Source organism: Colletes gigas, unplaced genomic scaffold (genome assembly GCF_013123115.1).
Source record: "Colletes gigas isolate AHSC1104 unplaced genomic scaffold, ASM1312311v1 Colletes_gigas_Sc00002, whole genome shotgun sequence".
Classification (NCBI taxonomy): domain Eukaryota; kingdom Metazoa; phylum Arthropoda; class Insecta; order Hymenoptera; family Colletidae; genus Colletes; species Colletes gigas.
The window spans coordinates 9,843,370-9,861,078 of record NW_025106631.1 but is presented as its reverse complement, the minus strand read 5'-3'; the positions used below and the strand labels follow the sequence as shown (position 1 = coordinate 9,861,078).

The 17,709-nt window shown below is 38.6% G+C and overlaps 3 protein-coding genes across 7 annotated transcripts; 1 reads left to right on the top strand and 2 right to left on the bottom strand.

Moving 5' to 3' along the window:
• Positions 1-511: 511 nt before the first annotated feature.
• On the top strand, positions 512-9,059 carry LOC122402592 (G-protein coupled receptor moody). 2 transcript variants are annotated; one of them, XM_043405520.1, is made up of 9 exons: positions 512-850; positions 5,404-5,545; positions 5,806-5,946; positions 6,132-6,302; positions 6,373-6,500; positions 6,589-6,742; positions 6,801-7,000; positions 7,497-7,682; positions 8,871-9,059. In XM_043405520.1, exons 2-9 carry the CDS (start codon positions 5,466-5,468, stop codon positions 8,960-8,962), a joined length of 1,152 nt encoding a protein of 383 aa, XP_043261455.1. In that variant the 5' UTR covers positions 512-850; positions 5,404-5,465; the 3' UTR covers positions 8,963-9,059. The 2 variants fall into 2 exon arrangements, with proteins under 2 accessions (XP_043261455.1, XP_043261458.1); XM_043405523.1 differs by having other exon boundaries at positions 7,497-7,763.
• Positions 9,060-9,201: 142 nt separating this feature from the next.
• On the bottom strand, positions 9,202-12,852 carry LOC122402761 (ras-related protein Rab-38-like). 4 transcript variants are annotated; one of them, XM_043405826.1, is made up of 6 exons: positions 12,669-12,852; positions 11,892-11,924; positions 11,436-11,532; positions 11,196-11,252; positions 10,750-10,994; positions 9,202-10,643 (listed from the first exon to the last, which is right to left on the bottom strand). In XM_043405826.1, the coding sequence occupies exons 1-6, from the start codon at positions 12,769-12,771 to the stop codon at positions 10,519-10,521; spliced, it is 660 nt and encodes a 219-aa protein (XP_043261761.1). In that variant the 5' UTR covers positions 12,772-12,852; the 3' UTR covers positions 9,202-10,518. The 4 variants fall into 4 exon arrangements, with proteins under 4 accessions (XP_043261761.1, XP_043261779.1, XP_043261769.1 ...); XM_043405844.1 differs by having other exon boundaries at positions 10,792-10,994; XM_043405834.1 differs by having other exon boundaries at positions 12,684-12,852.
• Positions 12,853-13,694: 842 nt separating this feature from the next.
• LOC122402650 (phosphotriesterase-related protein) lies at positions 13,695-16,098 on the bottom strand. Its single transcript, XM_043405612.1, has 7 exons — positions 15,887-16,098; positions 15,476-15,635; positions 15,100-15,290; positions 14,724-14,882; positions 14,470-14,634; positions 14,157-14,377; positions 13,695-14,000 (listed from the first exon to the last, which is right to left on the bottom strand). Exons 1-7 carry the CDS (start codon positions 15,909-15,911, stop codon positions 13,869-13,871), a joined length of 1,053 nt encoding a protein of 350 aa, XP_043261547.1. The 5' UTR covers positions 15,912-16,098; the 3' UTR covers positions 13,695-13,868.
• Between the last annotated feature and the right edge of the window lie 1,611 nt (positions 16,099-17,709).

The following is a 17,709-nucleotide window of genomic DNA, read 5'->3' as shown; positions in this document are numbered from 1 at the left end:
GGCTGACAACACTTCAATAATGACGGTTTAACTGATCGTACTTCAAACGATCACCGATTGGACCTACAATTTCCACGAAAGTTTCGTGTCAACGAACGTTTAATTTTATTCGACGATCAAATCATATTTTTCGATCTCAAACTCCATACGTAAAGTTACTTTATAGATTTAGTAAAATAAAATATTTTCTATAGAACATTACATAGAATAACTGGTGTGCTTAATTTAGAAAGAGAACTCGCCCTATTTCTTCGTTCGTACAATACGAAAAGAAAACATCAAGGAACATTTAAAAAACTTGTATGGTACCATTTACTATGTTCCCTTTATCATTAAAAAAATAAAATGGTACTGTCTAGATATTAATTCGAGTCGCTGTGCGTTTACCCCGCAAATTGTCACACGCCTGCGTTTGCGTTCGCCTAAGTCCGCTCCCCCCACCCTTCATGGAACCGCCGGGGCCCGTATCTAGCGCGACAAGCAGTCCATCCGCGGTGACGGTGACGGATAGGTCGTCTTAACGTCGCTGCTCGCTCGCGACAATCGATTTTAGTACAGTCGATCGATCGTCGATCTACTCGAAACGTTTTGCGTATCGACAGCGATATGCCATCGTGTGCGCGAACGCGTGCGCGGCAAACGTAGAAGCAAAAGTGGTCGCGTTCGATAGTATCGAAGCGCGAGAGTCTCGTCTCGCACGTGGTCGATAATCGTCGGTGAATCGTTCGCGGGACTCGCCACTTTCGTTTTTCTTTTTTTTCGACGCGTCATCCGCGAGTCGAGGTGGCACACGGATGTTCCGCCGTCCACGAATCGCTATGACGGATGATTCGTGAAAAGAATTAATGCGGTGAGTCAGAATCGGAATTCGTACGGTTCGTTATTCCGTCGACGGTACATTTATCTTCCTGCGGGCTTTCGTTTTCCGTTCGAACGCGCGCCTTCGCGGTCGCTCGAGCGGTAATGTTTATTTGAGGAAGCGATGATTCGAGGACGTCGATCTTAGACGATCCTTTGAACAAAGAATTATTGTGTAGTTGTAAATTTTAAGGCTTTTTCTCGCGTGTTTGATCGTTATTCAGTGTGTTATTGCATGTTTTCTGCGGTCTACTATTTTTAAAATAATCCCTTCATTGCGTGAATCGATATTAATGTCTGTAATAGTGAAATTGTGAACGATGAAAACAGTAGCTTTGACACGCGTTCGATATTATTTTGAAGAGGGTCACGCAATGTTGATATTCGCAATATACATTTAAAAAAACTTTGACGTCGCTTTCAACGTCATAGAAGAATGCAATGAGAATTCTCGTTTACAAAACCATATTATGTTTGGATGCGTTCAATAACAATTTGCTTCTTATTGTATTATTACATTTTAAATAAATCATGTTATTGTCACAAAATTACTATCAAATATCGAGCAACGCAAGCAGGTTTCTATTATAGTTTACAAATATCTTCGTAATAGATTGAAAATTAGAACCGCTTTGACATTCGAGGGTGAAATATTAATAACAATTTTCGTATGTCTCGAGAATATTCGAGGACCTTGATAGTCGTCATGCTTCGACGAGCCTAACTGCAATTGGTAGCGGGCATATGCGCCGTTTCGAGGACCAATGCCAAGATCGAGGCAAAAAACGCGAGTATGTGTTTCGTGCGACAACGAACGTTTTAAAGACAAAAAAAGGCTCCTACAATACGCAACACGAATGACGTCTATGTATTTTTCCCTTCTTTTCTTTGCTCTTCTTTATACCTGTCGCTCTCTGTTCCTCTCCCAGCGCTGCAGCGGTTCGGTAAGTGCAGGCGTCCATAGTCTCTTGTAACACGTGGTGTTGTGGGCGGTCCTCGAACCAGAGATCTCGAAAACATGGTTATCGGTACCCTATCGCTAATACTTTTAATAAAAAGTTTAATATTTATTTTTTGGGATTCTTAGATCCCTGAAATATTGATTTTTTGTTAACCCCCCTCTGTTGAGCTTTTCTTGATTTTGAAATTTAATTACTGTACAGAAAGATGGCTATAGGGGCTGTAACCAAGACAAATTACTTGAATTTTAATTTCTCGATCTATGTTATTATTCCCATACGTTATGTGCAAGCATCGATATATCGACAAAGTTTCAATATCTCGATATAAGTCGATTCCTCCTAATTTATTCTCTTCATCCGTCCCCCCATTTGCATAAGTCTGCTTATACGTGAAATATTCATAGCAACGGGGAGACAGACGAGTCAATAGATACACGTATATTCGTGTTATTGTTCAAAACTTTTCCGCCATTAATAGTCATATCGACGCGAAAATTTTTAGCCGACACCCTGTTCGCCAACAAGTGGCGACTAATTAAAAGCAATCTAGAATTCTCGTAAACTAGCATGAATCTACGGTTGCAACGAGCGTCTGTTCCAATTTTCGAACCCATGCTTTTATTGTCTCATACGTTAACCCTTCGTTGTCCAGTGTCATCGTCGTCTTCGTAGTTTAATATCGCGACTCGTTAACGTTGTAAATTAGGGGACTTTTCTGTATTCGTACACTCTCAAGTAACAATTTTGTAATCACAATTACGAAAGAAAATTGTCGATCGGTGGATTTTTGATCTTCCGGGGTCAGAATCTCCGCCATTAAATCTTCCTACGCGAATCTTTGACGCAATTGCCTTTTTTAAAACAATATCTAGCACCTGTCGACTTGAACCATATTCCTCCTCGCGACTAATTAAATAACAAGCACCGTTGTTCGAAGGAACATTTGCACTGTTGCGATTCCATATCGGCCCAGAAACACTGTTTACCCGGTCTTCGTTCGTGTAGGTGTGCTTTCTCTGAACTCGATGCACGTGCATACATCGTCCACGTGTCACTCAAGAAATACGAGCGACTGTAAATTCAGTGCACATTCTTCGATGGCGCTCGGATAGCATTAACAGCTAAGAATACAATTCGTATCGCCGTCATTATTCCGTTCGCGTTGATCCTCGCCAATACTATCGTTATTTACTGTTACATGGTCAAAGATTTTCCCGTCTTTTCTATTGTTCAAATTTTCTATTTTCTTTTTCTTTCCGTGTTTTCTGCTCGTCGATCTCGTATCCATGAATGGAGGTTTCAACAAAACGCGACGAACAACCGATTTCCATGATCGTCTCGCCGCGCGCTGCTTAGTATACTTTCACCGTGAGTCAACTTGACTCATTCATTGCCATTCGCCGCGTGATTAACTCAGAAATCATTCGGTGACGTCAGTCGATCGCGAAAGATTCTACGGAACACGACACACGCGCGTGTCCGCCATGTTTTTGTCTTCTCTTTTTTCTTACGCGTCGAAATGTATCGCTGAAACACGAGGAAGAACAAAGAAACGTTTCGCAAGAATTTCTTTCTTCCCGAGTACTTTACTTCGCTATAGTGACTAACTATAATAAAAATTATGGCTATAGGAGATGCAACCCTATACGAAATCATTTGCTTTGATGGGTTGAATAATTATAGAAAGTTTAATATTTGTATTGTATTTGTAACTTTTCTGGGAATCTTGGATCCTTGAAATATCGATTTTTCACCCCCCCTCCCCCCTGAGCTTTTCTTGATTTTGAAGTTTAATTAGTGTACTAGAAGTATGGAAGAAATATATTTCTGTTTGATCTGAAACTTAATATCCACTATATTCTTTAATTTACAGGTTTGCAGACAATTTATTTTAATTTGAAACGATACAACTTGTACCACTCTTTTCAACGTTAATTCATTTCGTTGCTACTAGAACACGATTAAATTCACCCTTCGCGGCTTAGGTGGCGTTAATGCGATCGTGGGCCGTCGTTATTCGGTATTCATCCAGCTGTAAGTGATCCAGTTAGCCAATTAAGCCTTTTTTCGGTTCGTTTAGCGACGCCATTATGGAACACGATGCTACTTCGATCCACATTGCAATGATACGACCGAAGATATTTTTTAAAAACTTATTAGTCGAGTGTAATTTATTCTGTAATGTTATAAATGCACTTTGCTTCGAGCTGGGAACGGAGGATTGATCTCACGAGGCACGTCCAAAGAGATAACCAAGAGTTTACTGTCGAAAGAAACGATAGAGGAACTGGAGGACATCACCCACTGGTTCCCATGTCTTCCATAAGTTTTGACGAGTTTTTTGTCGCGAGGGGACGCCTAGTACTGGGTGTCCGTTAATTTCTCTTAATTAAGCTCAATCGAGGTTAATGCACTGCAGCTTGACCCTAGTTTACCAAATCCAACAGAAGCTGAAATTCACGTATAGTTTCTCTATCGATGACGTCGCTATTATTTGCTTGTACTTTTCAATTTTCATCTACCATTTATCCTTTCACTGAATACCGATGATATTCGAACAACTATGAATTCGAGACAAGAAAAAATTAAATAGTCAGCTGTGTATTTGTGCAAAACACAAGCCTTGGCAATGTCTCTTATTTCCATAATTTCTTTTACAATAAAGTATAACAATGTTCGTAAAGGTAAAATGCCTGATGTTATAATTTGTTCTGCTACGTGACCACTTGTTCCTGTTTTAAATAAATTTAGATCATTTTTTATGCCACCGAAGATGACCCAAAAAAATGAAGGTCGAAAACGTTCGGGATATATTTAGACTGGAATTAATAGCTTGAATCGACTATTAATTTTACCTTATGTTTAGAAATAGTCACGCCTGAAGTCTCCGATAAACGCGATTTAACGATACTCCAATATTTCATAGCATTCTCCCACGCAATAAAGTTTAACTCGGTGGAATAGTTCATAATTTCGAAGTTGTCGAGTCTTGAAAAATTTGTCAGTGGTGATGTTCTCGCAAACATCTTACATTGTCCTTTGTAAAAACTCCGGGATGACCTACTTCCGTTGAATAAAAGTACCCTTCCGACGACCCCATAAATAATAATGAATTCCCTCGAGTCACTTTCGATGATTGATGCCCTCCTAACCTTTGTTGAATTGTTACAATTCAAGCAAACATAGTTCATTTCATATAAATGATTCAACTTCTAATTTACATCCTTTTCAATATATAAAAATTATTTATACGCAATTATTTTTATTAATACTTCCGGTGCTGTTATCAGAAATAAAAATAATAATTCTATGTCTGAAAGTACAATTCACTTAGAAGTATCGCCTCTTTCGAGAAACTTGTTCGAAAAAAAATAATTGAACAACGATGACAATGTCAAAACGTGAACGTGCACAGTTTTTTTGCATCCAAAGAATCAGCATTGCGTGTCAAAGAAATGAAATTGCTTTCAGAACGACGACAGCAGACCGTAGATCATCGTATTTGAAATAATTTTTTGTCGAAGTCACGGTTCGAACCGTAGACGCGTGTACAATTTGTATCTATTTGTTGATCTATTTCCAGGCCTCGAAGGTGGATCGAAATCGAATGAATCACTCGAAACGGAACAGAAACTAATCGTCGAAATGGACAATTTGGCCACGTGGTTGCTGCGTGTTTCTTACAACAATACCGAAGGCGCTATAATCGATGGGGAGCTATCGAGGTGACTAGAAATTACTATAAAAATTAAGCTTATCGTGAACAATTTTATCAAAATGGGATTTGCAATTGATTTCGTTCAAAGATAATAAAAAAAAAAGGTTGCAACCAATGAAATCACTTTAAGTTCTTTTCCACTATCGTCCGCCATCTTTGAAACGATCTCGTTGGACCATTTTCGAATAATTCTGCATTTCTATCTTAGAAAATCTCTTTAAAGTATATCGAAGATGAGGTTTAAGATTATGGGATTTGTCTGTACAGATTCCCGACGCCGCTGAGAACGTTTGCAGCTGTTGTCGCTTTTCTAATAATGATCGTTGGTCTAATCGGCAATCTGTTGACGATCATCGCGCTATGCAAATATCCAAAAGTTCGCAACGTTGCTGCAGCTTTTATTATAAGGTATCGTTATTGCAAGAATCTATAATGAAAATCTGACTTTTTAATCAACAAAATTAGTCCAGTCTTTTCAACGGCAAAATGAAATTTGTCGTAGACTTTTATTGTCAAACTTGAATTACATCCAGAGACATTCGAGGGAAAATGTAAGGAGGGATTAAAAATATTTTTGTTCGAAATTATTGCAGCCTGTGCGTGGCAGACTTCGTGTTCTGTTTCCTGGTGCTGCCTTTCGATTCCATCAGGTTCGTAAACGCGAGTTGGGCGGAAGTGCGGTTTCTCTGCGTCCTCGTGCCATTCCTGAGGTACGGAAACGTCGGCGTCAGTCTCCTCTCCGTCGCAGTTATAACAATAAATAGGTAATTAATTACTAAATAGCAGCCACGAACGAACATTTCGAAATATTACAAATTATCCGGAATATTTCAGATACATCATGATAGCCCACCATGGCTTGTACAGCAAGGTGTACAAGAAGTATTGGATCGCTTTTATGATTCTCTTTTGTTGGTTGTTCTCGTATGGAATGCAAGTGCCCACCCTGTTAGGAATTTGGGGTAAGATGCAGTGTATTTAAAAAGCTTTGCATCAAATTATTAATAGTTTTTAATAATTTTATCACACTCGCTTCTTTTTTAACCTCAGGCAGATTCGACTACGACAAAAATTTGGAAACCTGCTCTATCGTGAAGGATAGCAGAGGCAGCACGTCGAAGACGTTCCTCTTCGTCATGGGTTTCGTGATACCCTGCTTGGTAATCGTCGGATGTTACACGAAGATATTTTGGGTCGTGCACAGGTACAAATGTTTTATTTAATTTTCGGGGTAGCAAAAGTGTACGCTCTGCGATTCGCAGCTCCGAGTCGAGGATGAGAAAACACGCGACGCCCGCGATAAAGTCGCCCCACACGCCCGGAAGGGACACCAGGGAGATCAAACAGAGACGCAGTGAATGGCGAATAACGAAGATGGTGCTCGCTATATTTCTCAGTTTCGTCGCTTGTTACCTTCCAATTACTATCGTGAAAGTTGCCGACGTTGAAGTTCGGTATCCAGGTATTTGCAAATTTTTCGACAAAATTCAAAAATTTCCAATCGTTCTGAAAAAATTATTTTTAGTTGCGGGGGTCGATTACAATCATTTTTGGTAAATACACACACTCTCGAATTCCTACGCAGTTTCGAGAAAAAAATTCAATAGGTGCAGAAAGTCGACAAAATTGAAAAATTTCAAATCGTTCTAAAAAAATTATTTTCGATTGCGGGGGTCAATTATAATCATTTTTGGCGAATAGACATATCCCCGAATTCCTACGCATTTTCGAGAAGAAAATTGTTTACCGAAAATATAATGTGGGGCCAGAAATGTTTATATTTAAAAAATCATAACTCCTGAACGGATTGAAGAATGTTCGGAAAGTTGTTCCTTAACTCCCTAGATGTAAGGTTTACTCGTATACCTCGTCTCTGATTTGACGTTAAAGAATACCACCCCCATTATGACGCAAAATTTATCGAAAATTGAAAGTCTGTGTTGTTTGTGTGTTTTTAGAATTTCACGTATTGGGCTACCTCCTCCTGTACTTTGCCTCCTGTGTGAATCCGATAATATACGTGATCATGAACAAGCAGTACAGGCAGGCGTACGCGGGCGTGATAGGCTGTTCGCGGATAAGGGCGAGTCTGACGCCCTACGGGAGCAGCGCCCCAGGTCACCATCAGCAGGACTACGGCCAAGGTAACTTCGAGCACCGTCGCGTGGTAACGCTCACCAAGCTCTGACCGAACGCGAGCTAAGCGACCACACTTCGCTCACTTCGTAAGTCAAGGGCACAAATTCCTCTGCTTTCTAAGATTGCAAATTGCTCTTCCACCGGGCATGTCGCGTACCCTTTCCCCGCCGCTGATCGAAACCTCGAAATTGAAACAAATAACACAGCTTTGAAATTCTTATTAAAAGTTTAAAAAAAATTGTATTAGCTTATAGGACCTTGAAACGCGGGGCATTGCCCTCCTCCCCCCAGAGTTGTACATTTGAAAACGATTACCAAAAAGTAAAAATTACACAGTTTTGACATTTTTATTAGTAATTTGAGAAAATTATACTAGCTTATGGGGCCTTGAAACGCGGGGCATTGGGCCCCCCAGAGTTGTACATTTGGAAACGATTACCAGTGTCCCTCGACGACACATGCTACGTCAATTGCTATTGCAAATGAGGTAGTAGGACACTAGAAATGCACGTGTTAGCCAGAAACGACGAAAGTTGTCGACAATGGGCCATTTTTAGGGCCTTGGTCCCTCGCTAATTAAATTCATGGCTATTGCTCGCAGCTGTTTCTCCAAAATAGTGCAGTAAGCGATCGTATCTCAAACCCAAGTCTCTAACAGGACTTACTAAACAGCTTTTACAAATAATAGCGAAGTTAAGAACGAATATAACAATTGTACAACTCTGGGCATTTAGTATACAGAGATCAGTGATCCTCACTCTCAAGTCCATGTGTGTATATGTGTCTACTTAAAACTGTCACTAATTACATTTATTAATTTCATAGACCAAATCTTCTCCAGATCTTATATCAATCTCGTTTGTATCAATTTCAAGATTCAAATTCGTTCACAATTTTGTGGTGCCTTTTAATCACTAAATAGTGAAATTTCGTATACAACAGCTTAATAAATCGTTGATAAAGGTTTGTAGGGAACGCAATACCCAGCTATAGCGTTAAAAACTAAATTCTTTCGTCCAAGGAGAAGAGAAACATACTCGAAGCTAACCATGGACATGAGTCACCCGCTTCGTCGGTTTTCCTCATTAACAGTTTCCTGCTTACTGCTATGCGTTCCATCGATTGTTCAAGCACGCGTTCGAAGGAGAACCGGTATTACGAATCGATTTCCATCCGCGCGATTTCTTTTACAGACTATTCGAAGGACTTCAGCAAGACGATGGTGTCGACGGTCTCCATTGCCATGAATCCGGTGAGGAATTCTCGGTTCGACGACGATCCTTAAATTTGGGGATCGAGAACGGGAAGAATCAGCAGGCGATAATGCGGTTAATCCTCCGAGCATATGGAACGAAACGTATATTTTCTATTTGAAATATACTGCAAGACGAAAATAATAGCGATTAGGGACGATCAACGAAGCGGAAAACAGGAGTTGTTGACGAAAGAAGAAGAATCGAGGAGATCGCTCGGAGGATTAAGGAAGTACAGAGAAGAGTTAAAGAGAGTGTAAACGAAAGTTGGACAAATTTTATCTCAGAGTGACGAATAAAGATTTTAGAATCGTTTGTAAATTGGCTTTTGCAACGTGAACTGAAGTTAGTTTACAAAGGAATCTAAATTTCTGGTTGTTAACTCTGAAAGATACAGCAGGGCTGTAATGTAATTGGAGTTCGATACAGTATTACCTCTTTAACTGATCGCGAGTCGTTATTCAATTACAGAGGGAAGTTAGAGAATTTTTAGAAGTTGAAAAATACTGTCTTGAAGTGTAACACAAGAGTATTTAAGAAAACATAAAAACTAGAAAGATCCATCAGTTGCATGCACTGTGTGGAGGGGGTAAGAATCTGACAAATAGGATTCGCGTTCCTTTTGGGACTATTTTCTTCGGCTACCAATAGTACCACGACTTGGATTAAATTATCGAGGGAAATGTTCGGTCAATGAGCGAGGTAATAGTGTAACCAAAGCAATTTTTAGTATTGTATGATAGAAAGTAAATTATTTGTCGACTGACCAACAGAAACGTTAGTAAAAATGTGGTAAAGAGAAAATAGATTAAAAAAATAAACGTGTATTTAATCTTCGAGATGCTCGGAAGCAAGTGTCGAACTTCTGCCAAAGGTTGCGCACGAGTATATTTGTAAATAAAACGCGCACATCAGTCTCCATCGGTATAATGTAAAAACAAAGTAAATCTAATAATAAATTTCTATTGCGTTCGTTAGTTTAATATTACAAAATCATATTTATTCGCCGTTCTCTTCACGTAATCCAAATAACGAGAGCCATGTAAAGAGGTTACCGAAGAAGTACAAATTAAATATTCCTTTTATCGTACATCTTTTACCTTTTATTTTGACCCCAAGTAAGTACATATGTATCTCGTTAAATACATACATCTTTCGTTTTAGTTGGGTCGTTAAAAAAACTGATTTATTGTATATTTCATTGTTTTATGTCTCTCAAATACTGTTATCAAAAACCTGACTCGCTCAGGCCGCTGTATTTTCAAAATTTCTAGACAATTTTCAATTCTATTTTTAGAAATCGTTGTCGATAAGATCAAAAATGCAGGCGACAAAAATTCCCAGACAGGCTAATTGACCACTTCCAAGACCATTCGAGTCGCCTGACTTTTCTGTTTCGAAATAAATATTTTCAGCTTATCGAATTTACAGTAAAAATACATTCTATTACGCGTTTACGAAGCAGCGGCGTGTAATCGTTCTCGTATAAAATTGTTTAATTCTTCGATTGGATTTTTTTATAAAAGAAAATAATTGTTTCGGGGCGATCGTGATGGTACCATAAGTGACTCCGAGTCTTCTGCGTTGATCATGACTTGCAACATCCGTTCTTCTCTCGAATCGGAGGCCTGTCTCGCAGTCTGACGGAATCGCGCACTCCGCCTTCGATTTTCGATTTCAGTACGTTCTCCACTAAATAACGCATCGCCACGTCTGTGAAAATAGAGAGGAAAACATTTTAAAAATCCTTATTTTAGCTCAAGTTAAGAAAACGGACGTACGATGTATATTTTTACGACTCGATAAGAACTGTAATCACCGATATTCGTATTTTCTTTCGCAGAAGTTATGTACCAGGCACCTATATCGTTCTCTTTGCAAAATTTGGCGATTTGCTCGGCTGGGACCACAGGGCAAGGGATATCACACTTGTTTGCTAAAAGAACCACGGGTATATTTCTACCATCCGGTAGCGTGACCTTCTCCCTCAGATCGGACAGCCATTTTTTAATCGACTGGAACGTCGCTACACGTGAAATGTCGAAAACCAAAGCTGCGGCCACTCTAGAAAGGATGAGAAATTATAGTAATTCGATAATTATAAATTTCGAGCTTTTTTAAATACTATTTTCAACTATTTCATTTTTAAAATACTTATTAATTCTGTAGTTGAAATAATGAAATACGTTTGGAAGTAACAGACGCGTTCTAAAAACTTTCTAAATAATTATTTCTTATTTTTATTTTCCTTTTTTAAATACTCACGCATATTTGTAATAGACTCTGGTCATGTATCCGAATCTCTCATGGCCGGCGACGTCCCTGAAAACGAAAGTCGAAATATAAAACAATATGTTACGTCGATGCACGCTAATATTGGAAACTGATCTGCACTTCACTAGACAACTACGATACTAATTTTTATATTTAATGGTTTGATACAAAATATAAGCGTCGAGTGAACGCACAGAGCAGCATTCAGGCGAATGAACGCATCGACAATACCATAATTGCAAGTTTATTTTAGTGTGAGGATCCCAATCGAGCGCTTTTATAGCGAAATCAGCCCCTATGGTAATCTTGTAATTTGACGTGAACCTTCCTGCAAAGAATAATCGCAATTTTGTTCGTATTACCGATGAATACTACAATGATACATTCTTTTGAACTTCCCATATATTATCGAGTATGTCAGACCGTGGTTGCACGAGTGATTAATTAAACGAGATCAAGAATAAAAGTAGAGAGATGATTGTTTACGCAATATATCGAGAGTAGATAAAACAGTTATTTAGGGATCGTGGGAAATGTATACAATCGGTAAAAAAGTTTACGTCCGCCATATTATTTAAAAAATGAATTCCCTCGAAGAACCTCGTTTTTAAATTGATAGTCCCTGTATGCATTCAGGCGTAAACGCATCAGTATTAGTATAATATAAATAAATATAATTTTCGTTACCTTCCGTGTATCTCCTGACGAGCGCAGTTTTCCCTGAAACGAATTAAAAAAACGCAATATTTCCATTTGCATCGTATTCAAACTGTTTTGTAATTATTCGAAACAATAATTTTCTATCAATAGCAGCTTTAAGCGAGACAAAGAATTCGTACATAATTAATTAATTCAAGCTTATCGATGAATCATGTAATTACTGAATGCTAGAAATACGCTCGAGAAAGAAGAAAACATAAAATCAAGGGCAACCTCATTGATTTACTCGCGTCGACAACGTATCTTAATGATAGATTGAAAATACGTCGAACCGCTATTAATATTTTTATAGTGATTAATCACACATCGTACGCAAAATGAGAGACCTCTACAAGTGTCACAGAACTCAGAATTTCTCAAAATCTGAGGCACCAAAGAACCAAATAGATTACCGTGCTTGAAAAACAAACATGGCCGTCTATGGAAGACCAATTTTAAAATAACAAAACAGAGATTGTTCAATTCAAAATCATCGCGTTTGAACGAAGAAAAGTCAACTACGAACGGTGTCAAATAATTCCAATTGTTTCTATTTTTCTCATATTTTGCAATATTTAAACAAGAAATCTCTGTCTCGTTCCTGTCGAGAGTTCTACGATTTTGACACCAATCAAACTGTGGACTGTGTGTGTATGTGTGTGTGTGTGTGTGTGTGTGTGTGTGTGTGTGTCATTGAAATATAAATATAAATACGCAAAGGCTCGTGTAACGATAACTATAATAAGCTTGATACGCGAAACCCACCGACGCCATAATCACCGATCACGAGGAACTTGAAGAGGAACTCCTTGTGACCGAACTTCGCCAACAGGACGTCCGAGTCCCTTCTCGGTTTACGCACGCTCATCTCGTGGCTCCGGTTTGGTTCGTTGATCGCGAGACAACCGATCGATACGACACAGAGAGTACGCTGGTCGCGCGCGTCGCGTTCTCGCTTTGATAATAAACTAATTCCGTGAAACGGAGGGAGACAAGAGGCTCGACCTCAAGGGTCGTCTTCCTACCTCTTGCCCCACCCGTATCGTCACAGTGTCGCGATATCATTATACTTCTGTCCCCGTGGTAAACACCCGGGATCGGTCTTGTAAACTTCGTCGCGGATAACTGAACGCTCGTCGTAAGAAGTTGGTTCCTCGACGCGTACAGTGGTAGACAAAAGTATAAGGTAAAAGCACAGATACCTCGTATACCTCGGTATACCTCGTCTGTGGTAAAAGATCCAACACTTGGAGCATACGAGTACAGTGACTCTCGAAAACCGCAATCTCTGATTATACATTTTTGGAAACGCGTTTGACGTATACCTTGAAGCATAGTATTCGTTAGAACAGTAAATAAACAGTAGACGTAACGTTGAATGTGATCAATAATGTGACCTAACGTCAAATAGCTTTAACACTTATTGTATCTAGCCCTTGACGTTGATGATAGCTTGAATTCTTTTATGATAATGATTTTTAATTTGTTTCTCGGTGGTACTCGAACGTGGAGACCCACCGTAGGACATCAAAATGTTTATTTTAGAGCCGTCATTTGGTAAAACAAGCAATGTGTTTCGGTTTGTTATCGTGCTGATAACATCCCTTATGCTTACAAGAAGGTCTTCGGGGTCAACGATTTTATTTACATGCCTTCTTGTAAATCTAATCGTTCTGTTCACAAATATACATATAGCATTATGGATACAGATACTTGACAGTTATTGAAAAAAAGGCATGTTATGCAGTTTTTGTAGAAATAGGATATTTGTTGAATTCGTTTATTCGCCTATCTCTGGTGCACGGTGACTTTTTGAACCGAACGTATCTGAAATTTATCCGAGCGTTTATCGTTTCTATTATAATACCACTTAAAATTAGCTTAATCTGTCTCTGGTACGCAAGTGTGTCTTGAGGCTATTAAGAATGCGTTGTGTGCTGCTACACGGTCTCGCGATGCTGATAATTAGCGCAATAACCAAGTTTTTGGATTGTTAATAGTTAGGATGTCGATTTCTTCTTGAGTGAAACCCTTTGCCAGCATCCTCGGTAGAACGTTGTTATAAATATGGGCGAATCCGTGACCACCAAACCTCATCTGTACAAAATGTAACACTGTATTAGAATATTGTTTACACATGACTTTTAGTATAATTTTTTCTTTTACTTATTCCCTTTCGTTTGGGAACACCGTCTTTCAAGGAATGCGAATTTATAGAGCGTTAATAAAATTAATATATTCGTCGATACATACCAATCTATGCTTGGTGTGAATGTCGTGGCTCAAAAGCACGCGATCCAATTTTTTATCGTCCCGGAGTAATTTGACGTGATCTATGCGTTGCGCGTCGGACGGCATATCGATCGACGGATTCAGTTGATAAAAAGAGCATTCGACTCCGAACAGATCGAACTGGCAGTAACACTTCGTCTCGTCGGAGAACTCCAACAGCTTCTGTTCATCCAGCAAGGTTCCTGTTGATATAAAACTAATATATCGGATGCGCGCCTAAATTTTTAAAGAATAGATTTTGAGACGGACACCATTTTGAAAAAAACATACGTACGATCTAGATGAGAGAGAATTGCTTTTCGCGCGTCACCGCCAGCTTCCTGATACAGCCTCATTATCTCAGACGGTGCCTCGTGATGTCTTCCAGGATGAAAGGTAACAGGACACTTCAGTTGCCCCTGAAGTTCCCCAGCCGCTAGAATAGACCGTTTCTCGAAATCTGCCCCAAGAAAAATTAATTATTAACGAAATTGTTGAAGGTAATGTGAGAAACTCCCACAGTAATAATTAAAAATAAGATGTGCGTGCCTTCGAATGGCCAAGTACTTCCAACTTCCCCGATGAAACCTGTCCTGACATCAGGGCACTCTATGCAACCGATCGTCATCTCTCTTAACATTACATTGTACATTTCTTCCTTCGATAATCGGAGTTCGCTGGCACTTTGAGTCGCAGCCACGTAATAGCCTTGCGGGACAATTAAAATGTTCAGTAACAAAAAATAATCCGAAAATCGAGTAACATTAGGTCGTTCCATAAATAATGTCTGTTGTTTCACTTTAAATAAATACTTGAATCGCATCTAAGATGACGTGTTTTTCCCCCCGACTTCGTATGCAACTAATACTTTTCGCGCGTTGGGGAACACCCGATGGAAATTAATAGATTTCGGAGATGGGGATACCTGTTCCAGCGATAAGATTGACCCCAGATTCTCTGCTGACTTTTTTCATTGACGAAATATTACGCTTCAGGCCATGGTTACTGTTCTCTGCAATGGTGCAACCGCCACAATCGCGATAGAATTTCATTTCTTCCGAAATAGGATCCATCGTGTCTTCGTCATTAAACGTTAAATTATACGTATTGCTGTAGCTGTGAATAAAAGTTTGTTCATAATTTTCATGTTGCAAAAACTGCTGTTCGGTCTGGGGAAAAGGTTTATTCTCGAAAGCTGGCGTTTCTCGATGAAAATAAAATGGCGGACAGTTCCAATGGTAAAATTGATGACTTGAGCCCCCCTTAATTTCACTAATACAAAATATATGTAGTAGACTCACGGGTATTGTCTGAGAATTCCAACATTCCGAAGTTCGATCTTTTTGTCCAGGAAAGGCTTCAAATGTTTCGGAGGTGGAACGTAAAAAGTTTCGAACATTAAAGTCAGGTGCTCGTGAGTAAGAGTCCTGCCAAGCTCGTGTGAATCTTTTTCTCCCAACACTAAATAAACAGATTTGTTGCAATTCACTTTGTGCGTGGAACAAGTAATCATTAAATTGTTGGAGAAGTTTTAAGAATTAAAATAAAATTCATGGAATCGAAGTTTAAACCGTGACCTTAAAACCCCACTCGTATAAACCTGTTTAATTACGAAAGGATGTTGCTATGAAACGCACTGGTACAACTTGCAATACATAATTTATCGAATAGGAATTTATTGGAATATTTAATCACGATATAAATACACTTACCAGTTTGTACGCGATCCATTGTCATCTTTCTTTCAAGAAAAGAATTATCAGATATACCCAACAAAAATCGATCTTTGACCCTTAATATTCAGTTAAAAACGCAGTTTTTCTCGCGACAGAAGCCACGAAGAATGTCCAACTTCGCGATCGACCAACTATACACTGATGAACACAGTTCACGTATTGCATAACAAGAATGTAAAGTACGATACTGTCACTTCAACGCAATGCAAAGTTTTCGTTAGACTTTCACGGCTTAAGAGATATCTTACTTTGTTAATATTACAGTCGACGACGCGTGATTACCGATAACATACATCCAACAGCGGATTAACATCAAACAGGACCCTAGACAATAATATTTGCCCCGTTGTACGAATTTAAAAATAACTCTTATCTCCAAGAGTAACGGAATCTTAACAAAATTGATTTATTATTCATTTTCCATTACATTTCTTAAATATTTTCAAGCATGCGTTCGTATAAATAAATAATTAAAGCGTTTGAATAATTTAAATATCGATAACTAAGTTTCACTATGTGCAAAGGAAGGTTCAAAAATATATTTTTACATGTTTCACAACCACCAACACCACCACTCCCCCCCCCCATCCCAAAGTAAGCCATCTAAACCCGACCCCTGACCTTTAGCTGACATATTGGATCCTATACGATCCTGGAATGATCTTACTTTGAAAAACACCGATCTAAATTACACAATTTCTTCGATTTAATCATTACCAAGCAACATACGGTCTCGTATTTTGTTTGTTAAAGACAAAATTGATTGTATTATATTTTTAAGTACAATCTAATATTTCAATTGTTACTGATCTAATTTGGATCTACGCATTCTTTTTTTTTTTGTGTCATTATACCTAAAGACGTTCGTGATTCATCCTGTATAAACGAACTATTACGCTACTCTAGAAAATATAACACTCATTGGCAAAGCAAGTTTTTTGGAGAAAGCGTTACGCGAGTACAGTGACATTTTGGAAGACACGAGTAAACTTTGTTCCCAATGATTCTGTGGTATGAAAACAATGAAGAATAAAATATATCTCGCCGAGTGTAAAAGAATAAGAAGAATGGTAGTGTATCATACAAAGTGCAAGCCTTTATTTTTGCACGTACATCTGTTTGTAACGAGTAACACGACAACGTTCCTTAATGTTGCTTGAACTTGATTTTGTTTAATTATTATTACAAGAACCAGACAGACGAAGCAAATAATCATTGCGTGTTCTTTCTCTGATTGCTCGCGGAAGTTAAAGACATTTTTCCATAGGATTCCGGCTTACAAAAATGTAAACAACTTCCTGTTTTGAAACCCGTAGCACGATAATCTCGCTTCGTTTCTTACAACTAAAAAGCGTATTAAACTCGTAGGCAACGACCACAGGTGATATTCGCATTAAACGCAATCGAACGAACAACAAAAGAGAACTATTAATCTCCCCTCAGTCGTGTTACCTTCATTAACCGAGTGCGAAAAGAAATAAATGAATGATAAACGGAATAAATAAATAAAGTTAAATTAAGAAAAGAAAAATGGGGGAGGTGGGGGGGGGGAATATTAACAGTAAAAAATGAAACTTGAAAGCGTATCTCAATCCACGAACCGCAGAACTTTCGACTCCTAAGTATGTTCAATAGAATATGCACCCTACGCGTAGCAACCTTATTTTAAAAATTTGGTAGAAATTATTCGATTTCCACGCCAGAAATAAATAGAAATGCATTCTCAATGAATTTCCTTCCTAGGAATCTCATTTTACTTTCTACGTCTTAAATGCGTATAGTGTAGAAAACTAATATTA